At 34.5% G+C, this 24,808-nt stretch overlaps 1 protein-coding gene across 2 annotated transcripts; it reads left to right on the forward strand.

Moving 5' to 3' along the window:
• Positions 1 to 751: 751 nt before the first annotated feature.
• On the forward strand, positions 752 to 17,739 carry LOC126703581 (formin-like protein 14). Of its 2 annotated transcripts, XM_050402546.1 has the most exons (18): positions 758 to 1,069; positions 2,508 to 2,631; positions 2,754 to 3,460; positions 3,584 to 3,805; positions 4,103 to 5,739; positions 6,155 to 6,281; positions 7,665 to 7,736; positions 9,842 to 9,940; positions 11,712 to 11,753; positions 11,839 to 11,919; positions 12,021 to 12,071; positions 12,156 to 12,237; positions 12,331 to 12,425; positions 14,424 to 14,495; positions 14,606 to 14,722; positions 16,411 to 16,479; positions 16,555 to 16,621; positions 17,094 to 17,739. In XM_050402546.1, the coding sequence occupies exons 2-18, from the start codon at positions 2,559 to 2,561 to the stop codon at positions 17,285 to 17,287; spliced, it is 3,807 nt and encodes a 1,268-aa protein (XP_050258503.1). In that variant the 5' UTR covers positions 758 to 1,069; positions 2,508 to 2,558; the 3' UTR covers positions 17,288 to 17,739. The 2 variants fall into 2 exon arrangements, 1 of the variants encoding a protein (XP_050258503.1); XR_007648131.1 differs by lacking the exons at positions 14,424 to 14,495; positions 14,606 to 14,722; positions 16,411 to 16,479; positions 16,555 to 16,621; positions 17,094 to 17,739 and having other exon boundaries at positions 752 to 1,069; positions 12,005 to 12,071; positions 12,331 to 12,424.
• Positions 17,740 to 24,808: the final 7,069 nt, after the last annotated feature.

Here is a 24,808-nt window from a genome sequence, read left to right on the forward strand (position 1 = left end):
GTGTAATCCTTCAGACTTAAAGGATTTAGTTTATTTTTTATTTGATGTTGGAAGATTATTAATTGGAGATCTTTTGAGAATTTCTTTATTGAGGACATTCTTAAATTTATTGATGAAATTTTCTTAAGGATAATTATTTAATTGTTTAAGAGGGCCTTACACACTTGTAAAGTGTAAACTTTATAAGTGCGTGGCTGTTGTCACGTGCCTAGCTCTTTTTGGGTTCGGGGCGTGACAATTATAATTGTTATTCAATGTAAAACTTATTCACATGTTTATACCCAACATGTGGGACTACACATGTAATAACTAGATACTCGAACAGTTATGAATACTTTTATTTTCAAGCAAATATATATTTGAAACTTAGTTGATAATATCACTTCTATGTACAAAGAAAATAAGTGATTTGAGAAATGATGCCACCAATTTTGAGTTTTAAGTGATGAAAACTAAGTTTGGTATGAGGTGAGGTGAGGTGTGAGAAATTTGCAGCGTAAATTGGAGACAATTCTGTTTGGGGGGTGGTTGATTAGAATTATCAATAAAATTTCTATTTTTTTGACCCAAAAAAAAAATGTAAGATAGTTGGATTGGTCCAAGTTTAGTAGTTTTTCTTCTTCTTTGTGTTGTGTCTTCTATTTAGTTTATCTACTATGACAAAGTTAATCTAAAAAAAGAAAAAAGAAATCCTGATAAAGTGAAATCACAACAAGTCTTTGATTAATGATTAGTTCAGATTTTTTCTTCATTCAAAACTGGAAGAGAGAGAGAGAGAGGCCTTCGATTTTGAATTCTTTCCGCACGATTCAAAATCCCCAAAAACAAAGAAAAACGACACCGTTTTTGTCTCATTCCAATACCAAAAAAAAAAAAAAAAATCCCACCGAAGCACAGCACAGTAACATCGTTTCTTTCTCTCTTCTTCTCATTTCTGATATCTCTTCTTCTTCACGCTCACACATCCACACGATACCGCTCCACCACCGTCCCTCCTCCGGCGACGAACTTCCGGCGAGCTCTCCAGAGCTACGGGCTTAGCCCAATATCAACATCACTGAAAATGAAGGTGATTTATTCAAATTTCGTAAATCTCAATGCTTTTGTTCGATTCGTGTTTTTTTGTTTATACATTACATGGTGTCTGTGTGTTTGTGTGAGAGAGGGAGAGAGAGTAAAGAATAATCTGATAGAATGTAAGTTGATAATGTGAATTTTGAAGAAACCCTCAATTTTGGATAATTATGGAGGTTTTTGGTTCTCAAGGTTTCGTTTTTAGGGTTTCGTCTTTCATGTGCTCGAATTATTGAGAAAATGGGAAGTGGGTTTTGAATGTTTTCATGGGATTTTGTTGAAGTTTATTAGGTATAGCTCAAATGGCACTTCGTTCCCCTTTGAGAGTAATGTGGAGGGTGAGGTTGTAGGTTCAGGACTTGTTAGGTAAGTTTTGAAGTTACAAGTAAGCAAAAAAGTTTGAGGATTTTGTTGAGGTTTATGTTGGAGATGTATTTGGGATTCTGTTTTGAGAATTTCGAAGTTGAATTCTTGGGTGGAAACTTTTTTGTTGTGAGTTCGCGTGGTATGATTTGTGTGGGAGTTTTGAATTCCTATTGTTTTCCATGAGTTAGGGATAATTGATAGAATGTCAGTTGTTAATGTGAATTTGAAGGGCGGGAAAGTGCTGGATTTAGGGCACTTCATTCCGCTGTGAGAGTAAGTTGGAGGGTATTGTTGTGGAGTCAGGACTCATTTCGTGAGCGTGGAACTTACCAATAGAAAAAAAAGGTTTGAGGGTTTTGTTGATTTATTTTATGTTGGAGATGTATTTGGGATTCTCTTTTGAGGATTTTGGATTTGAATTGTTTAAACTTGGTTGTTGTGAGTTGGTGTGGCATGAATTTTGTTGGGAGTTTTTCATATGGGTTGAGGAACTAAGGGTGGTTGAATCTCTATACTTGATCATGAAGGTTGAACTATGATCACACACATACGTGCACACCCTAAATTCTTGTAGCAATGTATTATTTATTTATTTATTTTTGTGGCTAAATCAAGAATTGGGAAGAGGGGGAAATGAATGAAAGAACTTATTGGTGTGAATTCTATGCCCAGTAGATTTCTGTGGCTGAGTTGAAGAAATCATGGGTACTAAAATTGATCTTGTGTAAGGGGCGTTGGTAGGCGACCTTAAAGGGCCAGAGGAGTCTCATGTGCAGTTCAAGTGCTCTCTGTTAGGCTAAAATTCTGGGAGGATATATATGATTTTCTCTTTTTAACAATCTTATGTCCTTGTTTTGATTAGTAAGTTACACATGTATGAATCTGGTTACCGTTACCTATTTTTTACTTATATATAAAAAAGAAGTTACACATGCAACTGGTGCCTGTTGGGCCTTGAACTTTATTATCTTATGTTATTGTTTTGTTATTTTAGATGTCAAGTATTAAGTAATGAAGATGAGAAAATTGAAGAATAGAACTTAGTTCTTTTACTCCATTTTCTTCAGGTATTGAGTTTATTGGCTTAGTACAAAGCACATGTGATTTGGTCAGCAAAAATGTCCCTTTTAAGTAGGTTCTTTTACAGAAGACCCCCAGATGGCTTGCTTGAATTTGTTGACAGAGTATATGGTAATGGCCTTCATTCCTTAATCTTGAATAAATTGCTATTTAGCTTTGTATTTTTGTGAATTATGAATCCATGCATGTGTTATAATTGCATACCCACTGTTTGGTTTTATGAATATCTGCAGTTTTTGATTCGTGTTTTTCCACCGAAGTCTTGCCTGATGGAATGTACCAAATATACTTGCATGAAATCATAACTGAGTTACATGAGGAATTCCCAGGCTCATCATTTCTTGCGTTCAATTTCCGTGAGGGTGAGAAACGGAGCCAGTTTGCGGAAATTCTATGTGAATATGATGTTACCATTATGGATTATCCAAGACAGTATGAGGGCTGCCCTCTCCTTCCATTATCTTTGATTCAACATTTTCTTCGTGTTTGTGAGAGTTGGCTTTCACTTGGGAATCAACAGAATATTATTCTTCTACATTGTGAGAGGGGGGGTTGGCCACTCTTGGCATTCCTCTTAGCTAGCTTTTTGATCTTTCAAAAACTGCATAGTGGAGAACGCAAGACTCTTGAAATTGTGCATCGAGAGGCTCCTAAAGGCTTCTTGCAGCTCTTGTCTCCTTTAAATCCATTCCCATCTCAGCTTCGTTACCTTCAGTATGTAGCAAGAAGAAACATAGCTCCGGAGTGGCCACCACCTGAACGAGCGCTTTCTTTAGATTGTGTCATTCTTCGAGCCATTCCAAGCTTTGATTCTCAGAATGGCTGCCGGCCAATTATCCGTATCTTTGGTAGGAATCTCCTTAGTAAGGGTGGGCTTTCGACCCAGATGTTGTTCTCCATGGACAAGAAGAAGAAGAAGACCCTTCGGCATTACTGCCAAGTAAGAGGTCTTTTGTTCTATACTTTTTTTTTGGGGGGGTTCTAAATGTTCTTGCTTTAGGTTTGTTTTTGTCTGTATTAAGTTGCATTAACTGATGCCAATATGATGGTTCTCTTATTGCAGGCAGACTGTGATGTGATTAAAATTGACATTCAGTGCTTGGTGCAAGGAGATGTTGTGTTGGAGTGTGTTCATTTTGACTTGGATCCAGAAAGGGAAGTTATGATGTTTCGAATAATGTTCAACACAGCATTTATCCGGTCCAACATACTGATGCTTAACTCTGAGAATTTGGACATTCTTTGGAATTCAAAGGAGCGGTATCCAAAAGGTTTCAGAGCGGAGGTGAGCATATCACTAACCCTCATTTTCAATCTTGGATCGAACAAGAGAAATTGTTACTGATGATGCCTAAGAGAATTAAGATTATTTAGTCCTCTTGGGACACTTTTTTCCCTTCATTTATTTTTGATATCCACAAAGAACCTAAAACTTCAATTGGATTCATGCATCCCCCACCCACCCCCACCCCCCTCCACCCCCCCCCCCCCCCCCCCCCCCCCACCCACACACACACACACACACACACACACAAGCTCATCTACAAATATTAATCTAATCAAATAAACTTTCTAACTTCAGGTTTTGTTTGGGGAGGTTGAAAGCATCTCTCCCCCAAAAGCTCCCATTGCTATTTTGAATGGTGAGGAGAAAGGTGGATTGCCAATTGAAGCTTTTTCTAGGGTTCAAGAACTTTTCAGTGGTGTTGAGTGGGTTGATAGCAGTGATGATGCTGCCTTGTGGCTACTTAAACAACTTTCTGTTTTAAGTGATGTGAAAGAACTTTCAAAGTTGCAAAGTAAAGCAAGGTTATATTTATCACCTGCTGATTCTGAAGAAGACAATAATGCATCTAGCACTGCCGATAGTTCAGATGAAGCATTTGATGTTCCCAAATCTTCAACAAATGTAACAAAATTAGCAGCAGAGGACATTTTTGATTCAATTCCCTTACCATATGAAAGTGATGGTCAACATGATGTAAATCTTGCTTCGGAACCTCCTGCAGCAGTTGGAAATGATCCATCATCTCTTCATGACCAATCAGCAATTCCAAGTAAAGGATCTCCACCTCCTCCTGCTAGTTACCCACCCCCACCACCTCCTCCCCCTCCTCCTCCACCTCCACCTGTTACTTCTGGCAAAAATATTTTGTCAATGTCCCATCAATCAACTCCCCCTCTCTCTCTTGATTCTAGTAGAGGGCCTCCGCCTCCGCCACCACCCCCTCCTTCATTTAGCATTCCCAACAGTCATTCTCCAATACTTGCCCCTCCCACTCCCAATAGGGGTTGTCCACCACCTCCGCCACCCCCTCCTCCACCTCCTAGTGTTTCCTATAAAGATTCTTCTACGGAATTTTCTATAATGAGTAAATGCCCACCACCGCCTCCTCCACCACCACCTTTCAATTCATCTAAATCTCCCCCACCTCCCCCACGTTCCTCTATATCTAGTCAACAATCTATAAAGCTGACAACACCACTAGCACCAGCTCCGCCACCGCCACCACCACCACCGCCGCCCTTGGCAAGTACAACTAACAAGTTGCAACCACCACCACCACCACCCCCCTCAAAATTGCCTCCTCTGAGTTCTACATCTAATGTAACTTCCGTTCGTGGGGTGCCACTGCCACCTCCACCAGCTCCACCTCCACCTCCACCTCCACCTCCTATTGTTGGTAACCGTAGTAATGGCTCTAGGCCACCTCAACCTCCACCTCCCCCTCCGATTGCTGGTAACTCTGGTAATGTCCCTAGGCCACCCCCACCTCCCCCTTTGATTGCTGGTAACTCTAGTAATGTCCCTAGGCCACCTCCACCTCCCCCTCCGATTGCTGGTAACTCTGGTAATGTCCCTAGGCCTCCTCCACCTCCACTGTCTTCAGGACCTGCAAAGCCAGGTTTGACCCCTCCGCCTCCACCACCAGTACCAAAGCCTCCTGGTGCTCCTCCATTGCCAAGTCGTAGTGCAACACCAGCTCCTCCCCTGCCACCTGGAGCAAAAGGCACTGGTGCGCCTCCACCGCCACCTCCATCAGTAGGGAGAGGGAAGGCTTCTTTAGGGCCAGCAAGTCTTGGAAGAGGTCGAGCAGCTGGTGGGGCTACTCTTGCCCCAAAGAAAGCTTCACTAAAGCCCCTACATTGGGTGAAAGTTACACGTGCAATGCAAGGGAGTTTATGGGCTGATTCTCAAAAACAGGAAAATCAGTCAAGGTGTGCATAAAGAACCGAGCATGGATATTATATGTCCCATGTGATATCTTCTTTTAGATGTTAAAGTAACTTATGCATGTCTAGAACTATTTCATAAGAATTAATGAAGTTTTTAGATCTCTTATTCAGTATACTGAATGGTAATGGCACTTGTTGATACGAATCAATTCATTCTAATCAAAGGCTGAGTATGTTAAATTGAACATCAACTTGAGAGCAGCCATTCTACCTTTAGTTTCACATTTTCTGTTTACTTTCTCTTTTTCTGAATGTAACACTATGTTCTCCTGTGTTTTTAGTTGATTTGCATTATTTTTCTGTTCTTTTGCTTTGTTCTCTGTCTGTTTGTTGGGGGTGGGTTTAATTGGGTTTGCTCTTGTAACACTTCTCATATACTGTTGGAATTTTTTGTTAGGGCTCCTGAAATAGATATAACAGAGCTTGAGAGTCTTTTCTCAGCGGCTTCTGCTTCAGATGGGAGTGGCACTAAAGGTGGAGGTCGACGTGGTTCTAACATGAACAAACCTGAGAAAGTGCAACTGGTAAGCTCCCGTGTCCGTGTGTGTGTGCGCACATGGGTGTGTGTGTGTGTGTGTGTTGCATTTTTGTATGTATCAAAGTAGTTTTGTGCTGAACAATTTATAACTTTTATGGACTCATTTTTAATTTTTTTGACAAGTTTAATATTTATGATTTGCTATTTTTTAATGTTATTCAGTTATGAATGATCAGGAACATATCTGTACCAAGTATGTAGTTTTAATGATAAAAGCACCTGTTTTAGGTTCTAAGTGACACAGACAAATCCTTAGAAAAGGAGTTAACATTGAACGCTACAATTAGCCTGAAGAAGTCCTATTTGGGATGGAAAATTTATAATTGCAGTCCTTGTTTATTCACTGTGAGGAATTGATGCTTCCCAAGGAAGTTCAAGGACAATATCTTACCAAGGAAGTTCCTGAAGCCATTGTACAAAAAAAATTTTAAAAACTCCAAACCACTTAACCCAGCTTAATGGTACCAAGCTTTAATTTTCAGATCCTCCATGAAATCCTTTACGGTTATCATGTGTTAGTCATGACTAAAGGCAGTAAATTAAGATTTGTATAAGAATATTTGAGTAACTACTTTCTGCCTGAATTAAAACCATAACATGAATATACAATGGCTGCAGTTAATTAGCATCCAAATGAATACCAAAAACAATTCTATTATGATGTGAAGTGTATCATTTGAAACAAGTATATGATTCACGTCTGATACTTTTAACATCTGCAATATGAAACTCTTGAATTGTGACGTTGGCTAATTTGAATGATAAAGAAAACTCAATACTCAGGAGCCTTATTTAATCTCTCTATATATAAAAGGAGCCTTAGTGATGCATAGCCAATATATCACAGCTGTTCACTTTATCAACTTAATTTGTACCTAGAGCTATGGAAATATGATCCAAAGATTCAGGACAAATGTGGTCCTTTGCTTTATATTTTTGCTTCTAAATTTGTTGTAGATTTGTTTTTAAACCTTGTGTGCTTTGTTATTTATATTCAACACAAACAATTAAAATAATATTTTCACAAATATATATATATAAATATATATTAATTAATGTGTCCTCCCCATATATCATATCATCATAGTTTTTCAAGAATTCTTGTATCTGTATCATATCATACCATTATCTTTATTTGTGGCAAATATTTGTTTATATCTTTTCATAATTAACTTTAAATTTGACCGTTTATTGCCGGAGTTCATAATAACTTTCTCCATCAACAAATCATATATGGTGTACCTAATGCTTTTATCTTCCTATTTTTGTTGTGTAATTGTTTTACTTAAATGTGACATTATTGTGATCAGTTATTCCAAATGCATCTAAACTCAAGTTTTTTTTTTTGTGCTGTATTTCTTTCTGTCAGGTCGACTTGCGTAGAGCATACAACTGTGAGATAATGCTCTCAAAAATAAAAATTCCTTTGCCAGATATGATTGTAAGTTATTTTCTTTTACTCCTGCTACTCGCTCAACTAACTGAAATACAATTTGACAGATCTTGGAAAGAGCTTGTTTGTAGGTCTTGTGGGTTTCTTTTTTAACTATTAAAAAATGGCTGCATCTAGTTTTATGCTGTCTAATGAAAGAATCATGTTGGCTTATGGTTGTGAGGACTTGTTGAATGATTTAAGTCCTGAAAAGGAGAGGTTTAACTTGGGGTGGTAAAGAGGCGAAAAAAAATTGATAAGCTATGAATACTGCATGTGCACAGCAACAGGAAATAAAAAAGAAGGAAAAGCTAATGATATTTTATCCAAATAGCATTTTCTTCCCATAAGCAATGGATGGAGGTGAGATAACAGTTTTAATCCTATGTGGCTACTTGAGTTATATTTACTAATCAAGGAGAGAAGGAAAAAGAAGAAAGAAAGTGAGAATCACACTAGGTATTCATGTGTTCCACAAAATGGAGCATTTACTTCTCACTTATGGACTTAAATTTCTTTGGTTAAGATGGCATCTTTATAGAGCCTCACTTTTCCTGTCCAATAAGGTTAGGATTCTTAATTTGAAAGGCCAACAGAAAAGTCTACAACTAAACAAAACTTACAAACTAATAAGTGTGGTTTTAAGTCCCTATCAAAAAAAAAAAAAAGTGTGGTTTTAAGTACCAGTAAATAAGTAAAAATAATCTAAACTAAGAAATAATTAAAAATAAGCTAATTCTTTAAATAATTTAGGTTGTTATCAACTTGATTAATAAGATTATGTTTGATAAATAATTATAGTTAATATTTCTATTAAAGCTAATTTAGCTTAAGAAAATGCAGTCCTTAAAATGAAACAATTGATAAAATAAAAAATTAAAAAAAATATAAGTTACAAGTTTTTCTCTCCTAATTCTTGAATTTTAGTGTCCAATAGCAAGTTCTCTTTGCCCAAACACGTGTCATGGGTTTGAGTGCAAGAATCATACTCCAAAAATTGAACCTAAGGCTGTCTACTAACCACCTCTCTAAGACCCTACTGAAACAGGAGCCTTGTGATATGAGCATGACCTTTTTACTATCTCTCTCTCTCTCTCTCTCTCCCTTTAGTCATATTGCCGACTGACCATAACCACTTATCTTTTCGATCTTCCTCTCTCTCTCTCTCTCTCTCTCTCTCTCTCTCTCGTAAATTCTAGTTCTGAACTTTCTCAATCACGTCTTCATAGCTTCCTTTGGCTCTAGTACTAGTCAACCCTCATATTGAGTGTTATGTGAAATTTCGTAATTATAAATATTCAAATCAGAATCTGCCCTATTGCTAATAACTGAAACTTGGAAATGTGATGTGAAATTGAATTAAAAAAAATGATTTGGTATAATAATCAGATCCTAATTTGGTGGACTAGTTAAATTCAAATCCCAAATGGATCAATTGTGAGCCCTAGTTTTGGGACCTTGGAGAGAAGAGATTAAACAAATGATAACGTTGCATGTTCTCATTGTTGAGGATTGAGTTGAACCACAATGTTTGAGTGCATTGGACCTCATTAAGGAAAACTAGCATAATGTAATAGGAGGCAAGGTAATTTTCTCAAATAAATGGGCTTGTCTTTGTTGCTTATGTATGATTTTGTTATCTTTTCTGGTTGCTTAAGGGGGAATTGGGGATTATGGGAGTGCATTTCTGTTTCACTTTTTTATGTTTTCTCCAGCTTTTTTTGTAAATCGTAAAATTTATCAAAATAATAGATGTTTTCAGTGATTTCACAATTATCTCATTCATTTTGCTTAATTTTCTAATACAACTGTTATCACGCCTCACATTGTTTCTATATATGGTCAGGAGTGGCATCTATTAGCTTTTGATTTTCTTAACACTCTCTAAATTATTAGACTAAGGAATCACCTAATATTAGCTCACAATTGTCTCTTTGATCTTGATATGTTATGTTAGTATACTGGTGTGCTCTTCTTTCGTAAAGTTCGTTATATTGCTTCCCTTATATAGTCTCAAGGCTCAGCCCTTTCTTCTTTTTGCTCGCAAAGCTTAACCTTTTTGTGAAACTTTACTTGTTAGTTGACTGTCCTACTTTTGTCATCTGTGCCTCCAGAGTGCAGTTCTGGCTTTGGATTCTTCTGTTCTAGACATTGATCAGGTTGAAAATCTTATTAAATTCTGTCCCACAAAGGAAGAAATGGAAACGCTTAAGGTAATCTCTCTCTCTCTCTCTCTCTCTCATGCTTGCATTTAACTTGAAACTGAAGTTAAGGTGTCCCTTGTTGCTTTCACAATTAGGAACATAGTTATTATGCTTGGTTTGTTAGATGAATAAAGAAATCTGTTTAAAGAAAAGAGTGACTTGAGGTATACTAAGCTGCAAGGCCTAAGCTGAAAAGATTTAGACTCAAAAAAATAAAATAAAAAAAAGATGGAAGGGCTAAGGATATTTCCTCAGAAGGAAATAAAAAAAGGTTAAAACCATCAGCTTAAAGGTAGGAGCTCTTCTTTCTTGAAGATTTTTTATTATTTGGCTACGTGCAAAGGAACCATAGAAGGCAATGGTGCTCTAGCCTATCTAAGCTATTATTCTTGTGTCCTTGCTACTTCTTCTGTTCACATTGATCCACCACCTCTAAACAAATTAACATTTAATTCAGCATCAGCAAGGTACCCCATAAGAAATCATTGATGGCCAAATTGTTTACCAATCTGAGGATGAAATAGATTTATAGCAATTTATTAGTCTAGTGAATTGCAATTTATGATAGTTGTACCAAAAGATGGTTCACTTTTTCTTGGTTCAGTTTCTTTTTATATTACATGGAAGTAAACTCCTTGGTACCAATGGTGAGGAATTGGAGGCCAAGATGTAGCCATTGAAGTAGACAACAGAACGGATTAGTAAGATTTTGAAATTATGGATGCAAAGTTGAGCAAGAAAAATATCCAGACTAAATTGAGGCTTAAGAGTTCAAAAACAGAGTAGTAAGCTTTGAAATTGTGGATACAAATTGAGGGTAAAGAGAAGGTTCAAGAGAATAAAGGATGCAAGACAAAGACTTAAGATTGCAAAGGAGCAAGAAGAGATCAAACGTTATTTCTTTTTGAACAAGACATGATCAAAGATTAGTTGTTTCGTTTGTGTCCAGATTAACTTTTCAAGCTTATTTGCTGAAATTTGGCAAAAGTACAGTCATACCTAGAAAAAGTGAGGTTTTAAAAAGTTGTACATAAGCAAATAAACAAAAAAACACTAAAAGAGAAAAGCTAATCCAAACTCACACTCATCCTATTCAAATCATTGTATATGTCATTCCAAATGAACCTGAAAATGTGGAGAAAAAATGATGTGTCTATATATATATATATATATTTTAATGAACCTTGTTATCAAAAGCAGAAGAAAAGTCAATGCAAGTTTGTAGTTTGAGAATTCTTGTACTGCAACATTACAAAACTAAGTTCAAGTTGCTCCTACTCAGGGAGAATATTAAAGTGTTGTCTTTAGAGTGATATGTTTGGCAACGTAGAACTGTTGATGTTTGTGGCCCACATGTGGTGTCTTGTCAAGGAGTTTTGAAGCTTTATTATAAATGTCTTAGGGTTTCAAACAGCTTTAAACTTTGGTCAATGGTTGAAATAGCTTGTTTTAGAACTAGATTTTATATATATATATATAAATATAAAGCACCTTTGCAGAATTTTATATTTTCTTAATTGGTGTTGTCAAGTACTTTCTAGTTTTAAGTGTCCTAGGGGCATAAATTTAGTCAGTTGTTTCATCAGTTTCTAATCTGGTGTCCCAGTCTTTGCAGGGAGAGATTAAGTCAAGAGTATGCTTCATTCATAAATTGTATCATTGTTATCTGGTGAAAAAATGAGGATTTTATAATGTGTGTAGTATTGTAACTGGTTTAATAGGTCACTGAAACTGTGCTTGTTACTAAATGATTGTTTCTTGTTGATTATGTTTGTTTCAGAATTATACAGGTGACAAGGAAATGCTTGGAAAGTGTGAACAGGTTCTGCTAGATGCCAATTTCTTCAATGGATTCCAAATTCTATAATATGATTGCTAACAAATGTTGAATTTGCTATGTATTTCAGTTTTTCCTTGAGCTGATGAAGGTTCCGCGAATAGAATCTAAGTTACGAGTATTTGCTTTTAAAATCACATTTTCTAGTCAGGTATATTGTTTGAGGATCTGCTTGTTCTTTTATAGGTGACAAGGTTTTGCATGCTAGTACTGTTGATAACTGTGGGTGCTTATAGCCTTGTTGTTGTTCAGGTCAATGATCTGAGAAATAATTTGAATACAATTAATGGTGCTGCTAGAGAGGTACCACTGAAATTAATTGTCTTTAAATTGGTCTATATGAACATATGTTTGTCCTACATCTTAAATGTAATACACAAATTGCAGGTAAAAGAATCTGCCAAATTGCGACAGATAATGCAGACTATTCTTACTTTAGGAAATGCCTTGAATCAGGGCACTGCACGAGGTACCACTATATAGTATCTTGTTTATCGTAATATTTTAATGATTTTTTTGCTGTTGTGATGCTTGATTGATGTTTCTTTTTTGGATATTGCAGGATCTGCCATAGGATTCAAATTGGATAGCCTTCTTAAGTTATCTGATACTCGTGCAAGAAACAGCAAAATGACTTTAATGCATTATTTGTGCAAGGTAGAATTTTTGGAACTTCCCACAAAATATCGGCTTTGTGGTTTGATAATATTGAGGCTATCATTAAATTATCCCCTATAAAAGGTGAATATAATTTAAGTTAATATATATATATATATATATGAATGGAAAATATGTCCATTTTCTTGCAAATTGGTATTGCTGCAACTTCTGGTTTCTCTGTCATTATGCAGCACTCCATTTAAGGGTTGAGGAGGATGGTAGTGAAACTCTACTTTGATATAATCTCCACCTTTACATTATCCAATTCTGACACCAGGAACTCCCATTTAAGCTCTTTCTTGATTCTTTCCTTTCCCATGAAGGGTCTCTTTCTACTCATCCTTGGCTTGTACAACGTACACACTCTCTCACTCACAAACACACTGCACAATATTGACCTGTGGCTCCACTATCATCAGATTTGAGGCAGAGAGGTCTTGTTCTTTTCTTCTTTTGTCAGTCCTGGATATCTTAATCTTTCTTTGAGGAAAATATCCTTAGTATTTTTCTTTTCAATGGTTGTTCCTGGCCGCTTGTAGTGCTGCTGTGCTGAATAATGACTGGTTTAGGGTCATGTTCAGTTTGAGGCTTCCTTTTGATACATTTTGTGATTGTTGTTTGACATATTTATTTCAATGCTTTAAAATCAGTTTTTGTGTGTGTGGGGATAACTTAGGGAACCTTTTTAAAGAAAATCCAGATGGACCATAAAACCTACGGCTATGGGCAATTGACCCCGCCCACCTAAACCAGTTTCCGGATAATCCAGGGGTATTCACCCCTCATGCCCAGTATTATACTCTGTTTTTTTTTTAAAAAAAAAATAAGTAATCAGCATTATACTCTATTGTGTTTTATTGATCACTTATGTTACATTGGAAACCTCCTGCTACCCAAGACTCCAAGTCAGTATAGGGCATGCCTTTTAGGTATCAGTTTATATCAATGCATGACATCTGGCATGTTTGGGTAGTACTGTTGATTGATCCAGAATCCTCCAGCATTAATGAAGGAAAAAAGCAATGTCTTGGATGAGGTGTGAAGTGTCACTGCTTGTCTTGACATATCACAATATGTGTTATAAAGCTATTATGTTAATGATAGTGTAATAATGTGAAATGTGATTAATGAATTCTTTCTATTAAGAGATGAGGGAGGAAAAAAAACCCTAAACATATACCTGCTTCTGTCTCCTTAAGTGAAAAGAGTCTTTGTTGCGAGTTACAATGGAGTAATTGTTTGCACTCTTCCTGTCACTATTGTCACCAATTGCCATTTGTGGGGTGCACTGGCAATTTGAATATTATCTAATTGGGTACTTGTTAGAAGTATTGGTTAAATGATTAAATTTATTATATCCTAATAGCTTAAGAGCTTTTGAGAGAATCGGTAATTTAACATGGTATCAGAGTATGAGATCCTAAGTTCAATCTTTGTCTCCTCCACTCTACCTCCCATTTAAATTCTCATGTGTTGGGCCTCACCTATTAAAAGGTAGTTTCAATCCGCACGTGAGAGTGGGGGGGGTGTTAGAAGTATTAGTTAAATGATCAAATTTACCATATCCTAATAGCTTAAGCTTTTGGGAGAATCAATAATTTAACAATACTAAAAGTTGCTTTTTTTGAGTGACCCCCTCCATCTTAAAAACATGAACTTACCCAAATAGATGGCAAAAGAATCTTCTGATTTTTAATAAGAGGTGTTGAGTTTGCGAACTTAGCTATGAACACCATAAGCATATGGTTAAATTCTTTTAACATCCAAATTTTGTTGGCAGTATTATCATAGATCAATACACTGGAGAGTGGAGTAAACTGTCTGTTTTAAGATATTTTTATATGTCTAATTATTGTTGTTGATGTTTCAATTTCAAAATTTCAGTGTGTTCAGGTTCCCTTCATTATTTTATTCAAATTTTTTGTAGAACTATTTTTGCATTTGGACGGGATTTTTTATGCTTCCATATTAATTTTTTTTTTCCTTCGTCATTAGCTCCTTTCTGAAAAAATGCCAGAGTTACTGGATTTTGATAAGGATCTTGGTCATTTAGAAGCTGCCGCTAAGGTCTGTTTATTATCTTGCTAGTTTTGGCTCCTTTGTTTCTTGTAACTTTTTAATGGGCGGTTTATAGCTGACCTACATAACCTTTTGCTTGGGCCTTCACAAATGACTAGATTCAATTGAAAGCTTTGGCTGAAGAAATGCAAGCTGTCAGTAAAGGTCTTGAGAAGGTTGAGCAAGAACTCGCTGCTTCAGAAAATGATGGAGCTATCTCTGTGGGATTTCGAAAGGTGAGGAATATCAGGAAGATGTGTGTTTGTGTGTATGTGTGTGTGTTTTTAATTGTTATAAACACTAGTAAACTGCTGACATTATGGGATCAAATCTGTGTGACTTTACCCTACAACTGTTGTTTATTGGTGGAGGAGGTGCTATTTGATCGAAGATCATTTAGCAAGAATTTTTTTCTTTTTGTTAAACACTCCCCTCTAGGATTTTTGCTCCTGAAGATCACCTTTATTTCTGTGGTTCATATAGTCAAATACTAATTGACTAAGAATATGAATATGGATAGTGGGTTTAGCTGCACATTGGAAGAATTTTCTTTTTCTAGTTAGAATATGGTGACCAGTCAAATATGCAGGGTTGCAGGGGAATTTCCTTTTTATATTACATCCAGATAAATTTCTTGCTCCCTTATAAACTAAATTTAATACCTGGAGAGTCTGAAGCATTTCGCAGATTTTTTCCATTTAATACTTTTTTTAAGTGCTAAAAAAAATTTGGTTAATTAGTTGGCTTGCTTTTACTGACAGCCCTCTAAGCTATAGCATGCTGATTTTATCAAAGATAAAGCATCCCTGAAGACATTCTTGATTTGTATGACACTGCCATCATTTTTATTTGTTTATTTATTTGCTAAGTGGGATGTGCAAAGCAGAAGAATTTATTAAAAAGTGATCACCTAGACTAAGACTTCATGAACATCACCTATTTTTGTGGTTTGTAGAAGAAAGATGTCTCCACCCTGCCCCAAACAACCCTTAACATCCCCCCCCCCCCTCCCCCCCCAAAAAAAAAAAAAGGAAAAAAAAAATACAGAGGCACTTCCTCTCACCCCAATAATAGGATGGAGAATTAGGTTTTGGGTTCATGTCCCAAGGAGTTCCTATCCTATCAATATACACACCCATATATACATGAGACCCAAAAATTAAAATTATGTATCACCAAGTAAATCCTCAACAATAGCAAAATTTATTGAGATTGGCTAGAGTATATTGTATTTTGGTTCTGACAAAAGTCAGCAAAAAATTCTCCTGTTTGGTTTTTATTGATTGTGATTGAGTTTCATGTTAATATTGTTATGTCATTTCCCGTTGCAATTTTATCATATGTACTTAGCGTAGTAGCATTAGGGCACTAGTTTTTAGTTTTACATCATTTGGTCTTTCTTTTGTATCTCTTGAATATGTATCAGTAACCATTTTGCTCAATCTTATATTTTATTATCTCTGGCTCTCTGGCTTTGCATCAATATAATATATTCACCTACACTTTTATTTTGATGTCTTGTAAATTTTTTATTTATGTAAAAATTAAATTTCTATGTACTTTAACTGGCAAACACCAACCAACTAGTGAACAAATGAGACACATCTGAATAAACTTGTGTTTAGCTAGTGTTGAAATGACTTGATACTTGTTTTAATTCCATGCTTTTGGATTATTTGCTTCTTCCACAAATTGGAAGGTACTATGTTATTTGATGCTTGGGATATTGTAGTCAGCAATCCTTTATTTCCTTCATCTCTTTGATGGAGTAGCTTCTTTTTAGTACAAATTTTTTCTTACCTATAAAAAAAAAAATCTATTGTAGTCAGCAATGGCACCACATTACAAATAAGTTGTTTGTATATCATTATTTTTTGGCTTGGACCTTTAGTAGGTATGAATACCAGAAACTCCTCATTTTCAGGTGCTGAAGAATTTTCTTGACACCGCTGAAGCTGAAGTTAGGTCACTTATATCCTTGTATTCTGAAGTGGTGAGTCCTGTACACAGTCATAATTATTCTTAAACACTGCTGCCTATGACTGAAATCCTAAGTATTGCCTTGCAGGGAAGAAATGCAGATTCATTGTCCCAGTACTTTGGGGAGGATCCAGCTCGGTGCCCCTTTGAGCAAGGTCTGATTTGTTTTTCTCTATATGTGTACACGCACAAGCAATCATCTTTCCTTTTGCAGACTAGTAAAATTTCGTTGTTTGATATTTTACATCCTTCACAAAAGGAACTTGCTTTTCTTGAGGAAATTAGAGCTTACCCTCATTTCGTTTAATCCATGGGAGCAGCATGTAATCAATATTAACTGGATTTCCAACATTAAGGAATGTTAGGAATTGATGTAACTTTTATGGTTTCTCTGAAATGAAGCTCTGATTGCTTCAATCTTTACTGATTCTCATAAAAATCATAACTTCAAAAGATATATGCAGTTACTATTTGGTCCATGGTGTAATATATCTCCTTTGAAATGTAAAACAGAGATTATTACCCCCCCCCCCCCCCCCCTTTTTTATTTATTTATTTTTTCCACGTATATAAATATTGGGTTTGTTATATGAACTGATGAAACCTGTTTGGTGGCTTTTGCATCAGTGACACAAATCTTGGTTGTCTTTGTTAAGACGTTCAATAAGTCACGAGATGAGAATGAAAGGCAGGCTGATGCTGAAAAGAAGAAATTGGAGAAGGAAGCCATGAAAGAACGGACAGCAGCTAATTCATCCACAAGGAGAGATGGTGTTCAACAGAGCAGCATGAAACAGCATGAAACCCACATAAATTCTTAGGAAGATGCAAGAGGCAGATTACTTCTTGAATATGTCAGCCCAGCACATTTGGGCTGACATTAATCGATGGAGGTTGACTCATGCATTCAAATTGCACCAACCCAAAATCAGACAGCTGAAGTGGCAAGTTGCTGCTTTTCCGGGAATCACTTTGGCAATGCAGATGTGTCTCACAATGCACAGTTTACTTGTCCAAAATCACGCAATTTCAGGGAAAGTTGACACATTTTGCTATTATCAGGTACAGCCTTTGCCTTTCATGTAAATCAATGACATTATGGCCTGCTCAAATTGTATTCAATCTGTATATAATTTAGGAAAGGCACACTTAGCATTAGCAGAGCGGAAGCCCTCTCCCCTTCTTCCCAACAAAATGTCTCATGCTATATAGATTTAAAATTTTGTAGCAGCTGCAATAGTTGCAAGTTTAGCCGGTTGATTCTTTTCTTTCAGATGCTGGCTCATGATATTACATCATTATTCCCTTCCTTACAAAATAGAATGGAGTTTGAGAGTGGCATGCATTTTAATAATACCAAATCAATCTCCAAATAAATAACACCTAATTAACTTAATAATCTACCTAAAAATACCCTTAGTTGAGCGATGTGAGGGGTATTAGCCAGTAGCCACATTTTCGGTCATCCCCTTAAGGAAAGATTGTTTATATTTATCTCGTTTCAATAAAATATGAAAATGCATGCTATGCAAGTGCAAAGTTGTGAATGGCACAAATTTAATTTAAAAAATAAATAAATTATAAGCATCTTTCTGAACACACTAAGTTGGGATTCGTGTGTTTGATACCATTGTTTCCCATACTTGCATCCGTCACTTTTTCTTGGATATTTTAGAAAGATTGTTGTGCTTAATTTGTTTCATTACAATGCATGCCATTTGCAAACTCTTATCTATTGTGGAATTTAGTGGGATGAAGGAAGCGTTATATTCTTAATGTTGACAAAGAGAAAAACAAAGTATTGGCAATTGTATCAATATTCTTATTGATGAATGCAAAGTCTTCATCAAAGTGAAAAAGAGAATATTGCCAAATGTATCTAAAGATATTAGGAGTTTGAGTGAAGTCTTCATTAACGAACCTGTTTTAGTCACTATTCAAACATGAATGGTAGGATTATTTTGAAAAGCAAAATTAAACTAGATGAATTAAAATGAAAAAAGAAACATCTCAAAACTTTTAAGATCAAAATGAGCACAATTTTACACATAACCTAAGTCATGATCTTGTATGGATTGAAATACAGATTAGTCACTATTCAAACATGAATGGTAGGTTTATTTTGAAAAGCAAAATTAAACTAGATGAATTAAAATGAAAAAAAGAAACATCTCAAAACTTTTAAGATCAAAATGAGCACAATTTTACACATAACCTAAGTCATGATCTTGTATGGATTGAAATACAGATGAGTCACTATTCAAACATGAATGGTAGGTTTATTTTGAAAAGCAAAATTAAACCTGATGAATTAAATTGAAAAATGAAACATCTTAGAACTTTAAAGATCAAAATGAGTATAATTTTACACAGAATTTAAGTCATGATCTTGTATGGATTGAAGATGGACCTGAATTTTTGAGTGATAGCTTGAGAAAAAATAGAGAGTTATGTAACTGATAATTATCTATTTAATAAAATCTCAATTTTTCTTATAAAAACAAAAACTTTTACCCTACTAAGAAAGTAGTATTAATAATAGTTCAATAAAAAAGTGATATTTAACCAATTATAACTTATTACACTATGATATTTTATTTTATTTTATTTTTTCTGATGAGTGTAGAAAGTAGAAACTACTCCAATATTGCTCCACCATAAAAAAAATTTTGGGTTCAGCTCCACCATAAATTTTGATTCAAACCATAAATGAGAATAAATCAAAGAATCTTCGTGACAAGGTAAAGGCCACAAGAGCAAATAAAAGAAAAGGACCCCACCATGGGTTTCATAGTTCTGATCCACAAAAAAAACTGGCCCCACCTGAGTCATCACGTGAGAGCCCACCTCTAAATCACACATCATTCTTTTCCCGTGCTTTGCTGATTCTAAAAAGATCAAACTTATGATTCATTCATTTCTTCCATTCCCAAGTTTTCCAAAACGGACCGTCCCTTTCTTTGTCTTTTGGCTTTTATTTTCACACTTTTTCGTCGCCGCCCCACTTTTACACGCAGTCTCGCTATTTCAACTCACCACTTTTCGAGAAACTATTGGTTGCTTAGCTTTGCATACTAGGATGGTTTTGTGGGACCCGAGCTAGGTCGGTCTCCCTCCACTACCCACTAGTCCAACTAGTTGTTCCTTAACACCGACCATGTCTCTCTTTATTTTCTGATTTCTCATGTTGCCTGTCTTCTCATCCACATGATTCTTTAACATATCTTTCTAGTTTCTACCTTAAGGCTACACATTAATATGTATTTTAATATTTTGTGAGTTCACATTTTGAGTGATTTGTGGTTTAATTAGTGCTTATGTTAAAAATTAATTGGTGTATTAAACTTAATAATAAAGAGCTATCATCATGTTATAAATGTTATACATTATAATTCTATTGTATCTAAAAAAAAAAAAAAAAAAAACTTAATACTCTATTAAAATGGTGTTTTAAAAAAAAAAATTGCGTCACATGTCTATCTTATTATTATTATTATTTTAGTCAAGTGAGTTATTGGGTTCAAAATTCAAAGAGATTATCCATAACTTTGATCAACAATTCTTAGAAACTTCCAAATTCTTTCTCTCTCTCATCCCCATTGATCTCTTAAAGGATTTTTTTTTTAATTTTTACGTTCCTCATAATTATCTATAAAGGTTGTCCATCTTCCCATTAAACACAAATACCAAATATTTATCCCTCTTTTACCTCTTTCAAGTGCCAAGGGTCTCTAAAACACTAAATTTCTACTCCATTTTAAATCATAACATGTTACTATTGTTAATAGAATAAGAAATAGTCACCGAAAATAAAAAACACAACTTAATTCTTTTTACAAAAACAAGACGCAAACTAAACTATTTCAATTTGACACACTTTATTTTCTATTTTTAGAAAAATAATTTTAATAATATTTAATAAATTCTGTGCATTGCACGAGTTACATGCTAGTAGCATATAAATATGAAGAAAAACACATATAATCTTCACCAATTTGTACATGAAATTGATACTTAAGTTATTAATAAAAGCATTTTTGTTTCACTTTTTTTAAAATATGAACTTATAGCTCATAATTGAATATGTATATTTCTTAATAAGACCCTATTTATAAATGCACCTCGTTGAACTTGAGGCAACATTGTTTTTGTTTTTTTGTGTGGAAGGAATCTAACATTATTAATACAGTGTTGAGAATTGTATAATGAGTTGGATGATATTTCTTCAAGCCACTAATTTAAGTACATGTGGGTAGATGAAATTAATGAATCGCATCCATGATTGAATTTGACAATTCATGTAAAAAATACGAATTCATTGATTTTTGTTTTTATTTTTCATACATCAATAGTTGGAGGTTCGGAGATTTGAAGTTTTAAATCCTAGATGTTTTTGCTAGAAATACCACAAAATGTTAATTGAGTTACCAAATTTTTGACAATTGACAATTGAATTTCAATTAATGAGTTAATAGAGATTTTCTAAAGTATAAACTCAATTTATTCCTTCAAACTAGAATATTAAATTCATCGCTAGGCCTTGGATGGAATCCTTCGAGTTCGAGGAATGCATACATTCTTTTCCCAGCAACCATATAATATTACAATTCACATATCTAACCAATACTTCAACCCATAAACAAAAGCTAAGATATTATATCACTTTTAATATTGCTATTTAGTATGAGAAGGACCAAATTTCCTTTGAACTGAATTGAAAAAAGCTCCTCAAAACAATTACATAGCAGTGTATAAGACGCTAATAATATGTATCATTTTCAATCACATAACTTGTTTGACTACAAAAAAGGTTATGTCATATGTGATTAGAAGGTTTTTGTCCATACAAAATTCCGACGCACGTGAATATTCTTTTCAATATAATAGTATTCACAGAATAATGGGTTTCATTGCTAAATTCTTCATCAATATAATAGTGTTTATAGAATAATGGGTATTCATTGCTAAATTCTTCATCAATATAATAGTGTTTATAGAATAATGGGTATTCATTGCTAAATTCTTTCCTCCTTATTTTATTGTCCTTGTCTCTTAATGAGGAGAACCAACATGTTCAACCCGTAAGATTACAACACTTGTCTGTAAAATTCTCACCCTTTGAAAAAAGAAAAATTAAAATCTAATCAAGTAGCAATAAAGAATAAATTAACCAACCAAACCTACTTTTTTAACCATTACGATCATGATTCACAAATAAAGACACTTTACTGACCGCCACATTTATTATCAAATGTATTATTTTTCAAAGAATTGAACTGAGCAGAGGAAGTGTCAATTACTAGTCCACAAGATTTGCTTTTGGCTAGGGACAAACTATGAAATGCTAGTATATTTTACCGACCCTCTATATTTGCTAAAGTTTAAAGGCATGTATGTCACCGACTGTAACGTACCCTTAAAGTATAGGACAAAACCCAAGTGATTGATCAACTTGAGTTATATATAATATATAGAGGAAATTAGCCAGCAGCCAAGAGCTAGAGGACCACTTGTAAAATAATAACAATGAAATCATCTGACTATAATTCTTGATGTTTTATAACCACCGCCGCACTGATAGTTATGTTTCAGAGGTGTGATCTAAATTATTTGGAGTATACTTTGATGGTAAGACAAGTTTAAATTTGGAGAGGTATAATATAATGAGAAGATTTGACATTTGCTTTATGATAATTATTTTCTATTACTCAGTTCAATGAACATTGTGTTATGATAAACCAAGTGTCAACTCTCGCTAAGGATAGGTTACACTAATTTCAAAGACATACGAGTGCACATGCATTAGGTACCCAAGAGAGCAAAAAACTCTAAATGGTAACCCCCCAATGAAGAATGGTACTATAAAACTAACTTTGATGGAGTTGTCTTTTTTGGAGTAATAATCTGGGGAATGATGGTTGGAAGGAGAGCACCCCAGCTCGCACTTGAGATTGGCATCACACGTTCAAAGATTTCGAAGATAATTATTAAAGCTTTACAGGATTAAACAACTTTATTTTTACCTTGTTAATTAAGTTTGTTAGAGTACTTTGTAAAGTTATTATTTTTCTCACATAGGTCAACAAGGCAATGAGGTTGCTCATGCCTTGACCACAAGAGTGAGATTATCTTTTTCATTATTGGTTTGGATGGAGTCTCTATTAATTTTTTGATTTTGTGTGAGGGAATTAGGATTTGGCAAGGATCTAGTGTCATGGCCGTATGGTTGTTGCACACTACTAAAACAAGGGTGGAAAATAGAAAATAAAGTGTTAAATAATTTTTTTTTTTACTTGAACAAAAGTCACAAAACTATGTAATTTTTACACATTATAAATTTTTCTTTTTGAGTTGCAGTAGTATTTAATAGCTAACTCATAATGGATATAGACAACAAGGTTCAAATCAGAGCAATATATAATCTTAGGATGGAATCCAAATTTTAATACAAAATATTGTAAAATCAAAATGGTCATTCTCGAAGGAAACTTCACACCTATATATACTTAAATTAGATTAGAGTAGAATTTTTATATTATATTTATAAAAAAATGATCTCACACTTAAATGATATAATTTATCATTTAATCTTAAAAAATGGTTACAATAATTCCAAAAAAAAAAAAAAAAAAAAAAAGGTTACAATGATTCCAAGCGATATTTAATGCGAGTCATAAGGAGTAAGAGTTAAACACAAGGGTCTTGTTCAAAGGAGTGAAACTTTGTCATGAGTCAAAATCTAAAGACAACTTGACCCTCATAAACGGCTCAAAATTGGGTAAGCAATGAGAAAGCAAAGGCATAGCACCTTAAAATCGATGAAGATATTATTTTTGCCGACAAGGGTCTATGTACAAAGAATGAGTAGAGTAAGAGACCTTGTCATGAGTCCAAATGTCAAGACAAACTTGAGTCTTGACTCTTTCAAACAACTCAAAATTTGGGAAAGAAATATAGTATAAATTAAGAAAGCCAATTCTCAAGGCATAGCAGCTTCAAATTAATGAAAGTATTTTGTCGAACTTCATATGGTAATAAATAATAAATAAATGTGTTAAAGTTATGTTTGGAGTTTGGACCTTCCAACAGTCTTTTTCGCCATGTGTTTTTTTTTTTTTGATAGACTTTTTCGCCATGTTGTTCTCAAGCGACATGTGTTTCCTTTGACAACTGCTTGTTTTGTTAGTATGCAAACCAACATTATTATCATGGTAACTACTTAACTCACAACTTGTTATGGTGATAATTGGTGAGGAGTAAATAATCACTTTCAAATAGATTTATCATTAATTTCATTTTAATTCTGCACAACTTCAACCTATTATTTCAATAAATTATGAAAAAAATTATAAAACAAATCGTGTCATTAGATTTGTTCTATAACAAAACCAAAATTGTTTATTCGAACTTCTAACACCTTGCCAATAAAATATATTTTTTGTATACATCGACAATTGGGGTAAAGAGAATTTGAACCATAAATTTCTCGAAAAGATCAGAATATGCTAATCAATTGAGATATAAAACTTTTGGCACCAATTCTTAAAATCTCAACCAAGTATTCATCATTAAAAAATTAAAGTTAGATAATTTAAACTTAGTCCTAATAGCTAAATCAAAATTTCTCTTAATCTTATGGTATTCTAAGTTTCTAACACCCATAGCGTGCATAACTAGAATATCAAATTCCGTCGGCAGAATGGTGCTATTTACTTTGAGCATACTTCTCTTTCAGTCTGTTTCACAAAGCAAACGTGGAAAAGATTATGGAAAATTACGTAGCACATACCATCATTGAACATATATATCTTGAAAGTTGGGATGGAAGATATCCATATTAGAGAAAGGAACAAGCCCCTAATTTTGAAAATGTGCACCATTATCAGCAATGACTTTGCTTGTGGGTAACCAGAACGGATCAAATATTGTTTTCAACTCCTTCTCAATTTGCAATTTTAGTAAATCTCAAATTGAGAATTTACCTTTTATGAAGCAAATAAATCCGGTGAGAGAAGATTACTTATAATAATGGAAGGTATAAATTTCGGAATTCAAAAATGACAAATATATATTATACACACACACTAACTTCAAAACCGAGTTGAACTTTCCATCAAAAGCTTTATAGTTCAATTAATTTACATATATTGATGTTTCTAATTAAGATATCTAGGATTCAAATTCTTCATCCGTCGGTAACTATCGAATAATCAAGCATCCAAAGAAAAGCAAAAAGGGGAATATTACACAGGATCCTTTAGTACAAAGATAGGTACTCAAGTAATTCTATGATATAATTGACAAGCTACCAATAATAACAACGTCCAACTCCAGCCCACGTA

The sequence above is a fragment of the Quercus robur genome, chromosome 10 (assembly GCF_932294415.1).
Source record: "Quercus robur chromosome 10, dhQueRobu3.1, whole genome shotgun sequence".
Taxonomy (NCBI): Eukaryota; Viridiplantae; Streptophyta; class Magnoliopsida; order Fagales; family Fagaceae; genus Quercus; species Quercus robur.

Bases quoted from the DNA above. Each gene is read 5' to 3' on its own strand.
- LOC126703581 (XM_050402546.1), top strand. From the start codon at position 2,559: ATGTCCCTTTTAAGTAGGTTCTTTTACAGAAGACCCCCAGATGGCTTG. The intron at 7,737-9,841 runs GTAAGTTATTTT...CTGTGCCTCCAG, and splicing joins TTCCTTTGCCAGATATGATT to AGTGCAGTTCTGGCTTTGGA. The intron at 12,426-14,423 runs GTAGAATTTTTG...CTTCGTCATTAG, and splicing joins TAATGCATTATTTGTGCAAG to CTCCTTTCTGAAAAAATGCC.